Source organism: Erinaceus europaeus, chromosome 15 (genome assembly GCF_950295315.1).
Source record: "Erinaceus europaeus chromosome 15, mEriEur2.1, whole genome shotgun sequence".
NCBI lineage: Eukaryota > Metazoa > Chordata > Mammalia > Eulipotyphla > Erinaceidae > Erinaceus > Erinaceus europaeus.
The window spans coordinates 22656933-22664499 of NC_080176.1; the positions used below are offsets into that span (position 1 = coordinate 22656933).

The 7567-nt window shown below is 63.5% G+C and overlaps 1 protein-coding gene across 2 annotated transcripts; it reads left to right on the forward strand.

The window, feature by feature from the left end:
• Positions 1-164: 164 nt before the first annotated feature.
• Positions 165-6283, forward strand: AP5Z1 (adaptor related protein complex 5 subunit zeta 1). 2 transcript variants are annotated; one of them, XM_016189087.2, is made up of 17 exons: positions 165-322; positions 2275-2412; positions 2490-2661; positions 2743-2887; positions 2966-3075; positions 3278-3437; positions 3562-3648; positions 4047-4084; positions 4159-4321; positions 4414-4583; positions 4661-4803; positions 4877-5017; positions 5092-5203; positions 5282-5379; positions 5453-5567; positions 5652-5863; positions 5943-6283. In XM_016189087.2, the coding sequence occupies exons 1-17, from the start codon at positions 291-293 to the stop codon at positions 6196-6198; spliced, it is 2292 nt and encodes a 763-aa protein (XP_016044573.1). In that variant the 5' UTR covers positions 165-290; the 3' UTR covers positions 6199-6283. The 2 variants fall into 2 exon arrangements, with proteins under 2 accessions (XP_016044573.1, XP_007525156.1); XM_007525094.3 differs by having other exon boundaries at positions 3517-3648; positions 5943-6282.
• Positions 6284-7567: the final 1284 nt, after the last annotated feature.

A 7567-nucleotide genomic window follows, 5' to 3' on the forward strand; every position in this document is an offset into this window, starting at 1 on the left:
GAGGGCTTTAAGGCACCCGCGGCCGTGCTGCCGTCAAGCCCTTCCCCTCCTGCGGGGCGGTGGCGGCGCAGGACCAGGCTCCCCGACGCCAGCCCCGGGTACACGGCCGGAAGTTCCGGCCTCTCTGGGTCCATAGTGCCCAGTTCCGAGACTCGGGGGACCGGTGGCCGAAGGTTCCGGGTACGGAGATAACCTCACCCCCGTGGCTCCGGAACTGAAGCCGGACGGACCCGGGGCGCCGCGCAGCTCACGTGACGCTCATGTGACGCGCCCGGAAACCGGATGCGGCGATGGCTGCGGAGCGGCTGCTGCAGCAGGCGAGGTGAGCGCGGGGCGGGGGGCTCCCAGACACCCGGCTTCTCGCGGGGCCGCCGCCTCCCGTTCGGCCACTTCGGATGCCCTTTTTTGTCTGTTTCGCTTTGGGACACGTGGCTGAGCGCAGCTGTCAGCGCGCTCCGGGACCCCGGGTTCGAGCCCCGGCCCCCACCGGTGGGGAGAGGGGGTCTCTGTCGTATTTATCGCTGGAGCCAGACACCTGCAGCCTCGCTGCACCGCTCGTGAAGCTCCCCCCGCTTGCGGGTGGGGCTGGGGCGTGAACGTCTCACAGGGTGACGCGGGCGACACTGGGGCTGTCACTCGGGCGCCGGAATAACCGCCGCATGTCCGCGTCCGTCCCGGGAGCTGTCCGTCTGCAGGGCGGCTTTCCAGGCGCGAAGCGAGTCTGCAGGAGTTTCTTTCCCGGTCTCCCCTGCCCTCTGCCATGTTAAATAGGAAAAAAAAAAAGTGGCCATTGGAAGCTATAAGCCTGACGGCAATGAAAGTAGTCAGTTTCTTTCTTTTAAAATGTTTTTTTTACTTCCTTCTTGTTGCCCTTGTTTTTTTATTGTTGTAGTTGTTATTGATGTCGTTGTTGTCGGATAGGACAGAGAGAAATGGAGAGAGGAGGGGAAGACAGAGAGGGGGAGAGAAAGACAGACACCTGCAGACCTGCTTCACCGCCTGTGAAGCGACTCCCCTGCAGGTGGGGAGCCGGGGGATTCAGCTGGGATCCTTATGCCGATCCCTGCGCTTTGCGCCACCTGCGCTTTTAACCGCCCGACTCCCCCCCCCTTTTTTTTTTGCCTCCAGGGTTATCACTGGGGCTCGGTGCCTGCACTACGAATCCATTGCTCCTGAAGGCCATTTTTGCCATTTTATTGCCCTTGTTATTATTGTCGTTGCTGCAGTTGTAATGGATGGAGAGAAACAGAGAGAGGAGAGGGAGAAAGACACTTGCAGACCTGGGGGTGGGGGGAGAACAGGATCCTTAATGCGCTTCACAGCATATGTGCTTAACCTGCTGCGCTACCGCCCTGCCCCCCCCCTCTTTCTCTGCCTCTTCCCTCTCAATTTCTGGCTGTCTCTATCCGATAAAGATATTTTAAACAATTTTTTTTAAAGACAGACACCTGCAGCCCTGCTTCACCACTCACGAAGCTTCCTCCCTGCAGGTGGGGATCAGGGACTCGAACCCGGGTCCTTGTGCACTGTAGTGTGTGCTCACTCTTTTCCCTAAGATTTGTTTCTGCATGAGACGTGTGGTTTCCCAGTTGAGGAGGAACGCCAGAGCGCAGGCCTGAGCCCGGAGGTTCTGGGTTTAAGGCGGCAGCCTGCTGCTGGTGACCCTCTGTGGAGGGCAGAGGGCTGGCTAGAGGCCCAGGGGCCCTGCGGCTGCTTTCTGTGACCCCCGCTGCACTCAGGAAGCCTCGGTGGGTGCTGTGAGGGGGGCCTCTGTCTTTTTCTTTTCTCTTTTTTTGCCTCCAGGGTTATCACTGGGACTCGGTGCCAGCACCATGAATCCACTGCTCCCGGGGGCCACTTTTTCCCATTTCTTGCCCTTGTTGTGTATCGTTGTGGTTATTACAATTGTTACTGATGTTGTTGGACAGGACAGAGAAATCAGGAGAGGAGGGGCAGAGAAAGACACCTGCAGACCTGCTTCACCACTCGTGAAGCTTACCCCTGCAGGTGGGGTCGGGGGGCTCAAACCTGGATCCTTGAGGCGGTCCTTGCGCTTAATACTATGTGCGCTTAACCTGGTGCGCCACCACCGGCCTTCTGTCTGTCTGTCTGTCTGTCTCGACCTGAACTCAACCTGTGTGAAACCCAGTGACGACCCAGGGCCCCCCGGGAGCGAGAGGGAGTGGGTGCCCCGTGGAGCGGGGCTGAGCTGGGGGAACCCAGTGTTTGCGAGACTCCAAGCCCAGGTGGCCCTCCTGCCCCGTCGTCGCCCAGGGAGGTGACACCGGCGGAGCTGCGGGCCCTGTGCGCCCGGGTCTCCTCGCTGCTGCGGGAGGCGGCCGACGGCCCCGACGCCCTGGACGGCCTGCGCCGGCTCTTCCTAGTGGTCTCCGCCACCAAGTACCCCCGGACGTGAGTGGGGGGGGCGGGCCGGGCCGGGCACTCCCAGCCCCGCCGAGCAGGTGTGACCCCGAGCCGCCCGCCCGCAGGCTGGAGCCGCCACTGCCCGAGCAGCTGTGGGCCTCCCTGGGCACCGCCCACCCCGAGCCCTTGCGGCTCCTCTGTGCTGCCGTCCTGAGGGAGCTGCCCCCCGCTGGCCCGGCCCGCGACCCCCAGGACGCCTGGCAGCTGAGTCTGGAGGCCTCCGTGCTCCTGGCCCAGGTACCATGGGGCGGGGGTCGCCGAGGGGCGGGGGGGGGGGGGGCGTCCCGGCCTTAGGAGGCCCCGCCCCCTCTGCCGCAGGGGGACCGGCGGGGCCAGGTGGACGCCCTGGGCCGCCACGTCTTCTCGCTGCTGGGGGGCCGCCACCCTGAGGGCCCCGGCCTGCGCCGCCTCCTGCCCGTGGTCTGCAGGGCGTCCAGCCTGGCCCCGCGCTGCCTGAAGAAAGGTATGGGGCAGGGTCTCTGCGCCTGGGGGGGGGTCTCTGGGTGCCTTGGGGAAGGCCTGTCACGCCCCTGCCCCCCAGACCAGACCGACCTGCTGAGCAAGAGGCTGGCGGACTGGCTGCGCTACGCCAGCGTCCAGCAGGGGGCGGCCGTCTCCTCGGGCGGTTTCTTCACACCCCGGGCCCGGCAGGTGAGGGGGTGGGGGTCCAGGGCCTTTTCCGAGGGTGTCTGTGGGTATACGGGGCCTCCAGGTCAGGGGGTGTGGGTGTGGGTCTGGGGGCTTCCACGTCTCGAGTGTGGGGGTTCAGGGGCTGCCTGGCGAAGCTGTTGTGGGGCCAAGGGTCCTGAGCCCATATCCCAGCCGGCAGCCCGTCCCCCACCCACCCCCGCAGCCCGGGCCTGTCACTGAGCTGGACGGGGTGGTGGCCACGGAGTTCTTCACGGTGCTGTCCACGGGCCAGCGCTTCACCGACGACCAGTGGCTGAACGTCCAGGCTTTCTCCATGCTGCGGGCTTGGCTGCTGCTCTGTGGCCCCGGGGCCCCCGACGCAGGTGGGAGTCAGGGAGAGGGTGTGTGGCCCCACCCACGGGGGCAGGGGGGTCCTCCAAGCCCCCTGCCCCCCATCCCCAGACGACAGGTCGGAGCTGGAGGGCTCGACGCTGTCCGTGCTGTCAGCCTCCGGCAGCCTGCGCACCCCCCGGGAGCGGCTACGGGAGACGGCCTTCGAGTACTGTCGGCGCCTCCTGGAGCAGAGCGGCCGCTGTGAGTCCCTCGAGCCGAGCTTCTCCCCGTTGAGTCCCCGGGGTTATCGCTGAATCAGTAAATGGGGACCGTGCAGGGCTCTCGGGCCTGGGGGCCCCAGCTTCACATGTGCCAGGGCGAGGTTCGGCTATGTCACCTAGAGGTTTTTTTTAAAAAAATATTTATTTGACATATACAGAGGAGTGGAGAGGGAAGAGGCAGGGGGAGAAGGGTGGGGAGTGGGGCTTGAACCTGGGTCCTCGCACATGGTGCGGGGGGAACTGAACCCAGAGCCTGAGCCTGTAGTCTGACCCCACACTGACCCCAGCCTGCGAGTAAGACACAGTGAGAGGGGAGAGACCCGGGACCCAACTCCAGGGGAGGTCCCAGCACTGAAGCCACCTCCTGCTTCCTTCCAGGCGCCCTGCGGAAGGCAGATGTGGAGCTGCAGAAGGCGGTGAGTGGGGCGGAGTGGGGGTGGCGGGTGGGCGACCCGAGCCTCAGCCCATCCCGGTCCTGGCCCACCCACAGTGCCTGGCGGAGGCCCTGCTGGTACTGGACGTGCTGTGCGCGCAGGACTCCTCCTTCCTGTACCGCTCCCTCTCCTGCCTCAAGGGGCTGCAAGCCCGGCTTTGCGGGGACCCGGCCTGGGTGCGCACGCTGCTACCCCTTGCCCACTTCCTGCTGAGCCACGGTGAGTGGCGGGGCGGGAGCGCTGGGTCCCAGAGTTCCACCTGTGCACTGGGGCCAGGTCTTCTCTGACGGGCCACCCACCCCACCCTCCAGGGGATGCGGCCGCCCTGGACGCGGGGGCGGTGTGCCAGCACCTGCTCCAGTGGGTCCCGGCCGAGCTCTACCACAGCCCCCTGCTGGCCTTCGAGCTGCTCCGCTTCTGCCGGGACCACGCCCGGCTGCTGGGCGCCCCCCTGGCCCTCAACTTCCCCAGCCTCCTCAAGGTGCGCGGGCGGTGGGGCCCGGCGTAGGGTCGGGGTCCCTGACCGGGTGCCCTGAGACCAAGACAACCTACCCACAGCTCCTGGCCTGGAACAGCCCGCCACTGACGGCTGAGTTCGCAGCTCTGCTGCCGGTACTGGTAGATGCCAACACGGCCCCCGAGATGCTCCAGGCACTTCTGGACCTGCCCTGCCTGGCCGCCGCCCTGGATCTGCAGCTCAGGTCCCACGCCTGGGGGCAGGTGACACCTGCTTGTGCCCCCAGATGCGGAGCCTGACCCTGCCCCTGCCCCCAGGTCGCAACCCACAGTGTCCGAGCGGCCGCTGTGGGACACCTCCCTCAAGGTGCCCGGCTGCCTGGATGCCTTCCGGGACCCGCAACTGCACGGCCTCTTCCAGCACCTGCTGCGGACCAGGGCCGGGGGGAGACCCCAGAGGTGGGCCGGGACCCTGGGGGCTCGCTGCTGGGCGGCTGCCCCTCCCCACCCTGAGCGCCCCCCACCACCACCAGGCTGAGCCCACTGTTCCAGCCACTGCAGCCCATGGCCCGCTGTCCCCGAGTGGTTCAGTGCACCCAGGCCGTGCCTGTCCTGCTGCAGGCCTTCTTCTCGGCCGTGATGCCGGTGAGCCCCAGGTGGGAGGGGGGTGGGGGGCACAGGCCAGTCCACTCCCGGGACTGAGTGTGGCTGCCCGGCCCCCAGCTCGCCAATGGCACCCTGGCCCGTGAGCTGGCGCAACTGCTGCTGGAGCGGAGCGACAGCCTGTTCCAAGTCCCTCATTACCCGGCCGCCGTGCACAGGTGAGTCCCCCCCTTCTAGAACCTGTCCACCCACCCCCAGGCCTTGCACTGATGGCATCTCCCCCCACCCCAGGGTGCTGGGCCAGCAGCTCCTGGCGCTGTGCCGCGTGCAACCACCACTAGTGGCAGAACTGGAGAAAGACCTGTTGTGCTTCCTGGGTGGCCGCGGTGCCCTGCTTCCCTGTGTGGTAAGCCCCCTTGCCCCTCGCCCGTCGCCCCCAGCCCGGTCAGCCCACCCTGCCCCTGCCAGACCTGAGGTGTGTGTCCCCCAGGTGTGGGCCGTGGGTGAGTTCCTGTCAGTGTCCTGGACCCGGCGCTGCACAGCAGAGCTCATCAGCCGCTTCTTTGAGGCCCTGGAGGCCCTGCTGTTCGAGGTAACCCAGGCCCGGCCCCCTGCCGCCTCCTGGTGCCCCCCAGAGCTCGTCACAGCACTCATGACCGCCCTTGCCAAGCTGGCCTCGAGGAGCCAGGACCTCATTCCCAGGTAGTGGGGGGCAGGGATGGGGGCGGGCAGGGGGCCGGGGGAATAGGCACCCCTCCAGCTCACACCTCCCTGTCCGCAGGGTCTCCCTGTCCCTGTCAAAGATGAGGAGCCTGGCCCTCAGCGGGGTGGCCGGCATGGAGGAGGCGGCAATCGGCAGTAGGGCCACAGAGCTGCTGCAGCTGCTCAAGATGCCCGGCGCTGCCCAGCTGGTGCTCACACCCAGCCCCCAGGCTGCCCACCTGCGCTACCACCGCGACACCAACACGGCCCTGCCCCTGGCCCTGCACACCGTGCGGCGGCTGCTGGACAGGGAGGCTGGTCTGGTGCCCGGGTGACATGGACACGGGGTGGGGGGGGGTGCCCAGCAATGGAAACAATGAAAATTCTGCACTCCAGAATCAGCGTTTGCTTCCTGTCTCCCTGGGGGGCACCCCCATAGTGCTGCAGGTCCCCCAACCACAAGGGATGTGACTCCCAGGCAGCTGGTCCTGGGACCCCAGAGTTCACTCCCCCTGTGGGGACTGCCCACACTGCCTGCCCAGAGCCCTGGCCACACCCCTGGGAACTGCCCCCAGGGCTCCGCCTCCTATTTGGGGGGAGCATAGCTACATGAAGAAATATATACAACACATGTCCATGTAGCAGCAACAGAAACAGACGCTGGAGAGGCTATGGGGACAAAGGGACCCTCCTGCACTGTTGGAGTGACTGTGGAGAGCAGTCTGCTTGACACGGTACCAGATTCACAGGAAGTTCAGCACGGCTGGACTCTCCAGGCCAAACTGAAACCATCTTGCCTTTTGCCATGTATAGGGCTTGGGATTAAGCTCTGTGTGGTCTTAATAATCTTGACCTATGGCCGGGCTCAGAGCCTGACCAATAACACAAGTAATGACAAAACCTGCACTGCACTCTGTAAGATTGATCATAATGGAACAAGCAATAGCAGTAATGCAGAATTTTTCAGGAGACTCCAATAGAAAATATTATTTTCCCCTTTATCTACACCACTTCCTTTAGTATTTCCATTAAATAAATGGAAAGTTATGGGACCTGCCTAGATACAATGGGCCGTTTAATCTACCACCCACCACTATGCTCCCACCTCCTTATGCAGGAACAGTACACGAGAACCTAGGTCACACAGTGAGCACACACAGAAGATGGATTCCAGCTAGAGAGCTGAACTTTATGGAGAGGCTGGCCCTATGGAAAACTATGGAAAATACCTATGGAAAACTGGGAAATGTTAATGCACGTGCAAACTATTGTATTTACTGTCGAATGTAAAGCATTAATTCCCCAGTAAAGAAATTAAAAGAAAAAAAAGCACACCCATTAAAAAAGTTGAAAAGTATTACTGGGGGCCAGGTGGTGGTGCACCTGGTTGAGCACACATTATAATGCATAAGGACCCAGGTTCGAGCCCCTGGCCCCCACCTGCAGAGGGAAGGGCTTTTGCAAGTGGTAAAGGAGGGCTACAGGTCTCTCTCTCCCACCTTTTCTTCCCCTCCCCTCTTGGTTTTTGACTGTCTCTATCCAATAACTAAACTTTAAAAAAAAGAGGGGGTCAGGCGGTAGTGTAGCAGGTTAAGCGCACATGGTGCAAAGCACAAGGACCTGCATAAGGATCCCGGTTCGAGCTCCAGGGGGGTCGCTTCACAGGCAGTGAAGCAGGTCTGCAGGTGTCTATCTCTCCCCTTC

Excerpts from the sequence above, each read along its gene's own strand:
- AP5Z1 (XM_007525094.3), top strand. The coding sequence starts at position 291 with ATGGCTGCGGAGCGGCTGCTGCAGCAGGCGAG. Across the intron at positions 5,380-5,452 it reads TACCCGGCCGCCGTGCACAG|GGTGCTGGGCCAGCAGCTCC; the intron begins GTGAGTCCCCCC and ends CCCCCACCCCAG. Across the intron at positions 5,864-5,942 it reads AGCCAGGACCTCATTCCCAG|GGTCTCCCTGTCCCTGTCAA; the intron begins GTAGTGGGGGGC and ends CCCTGTCCGCAG.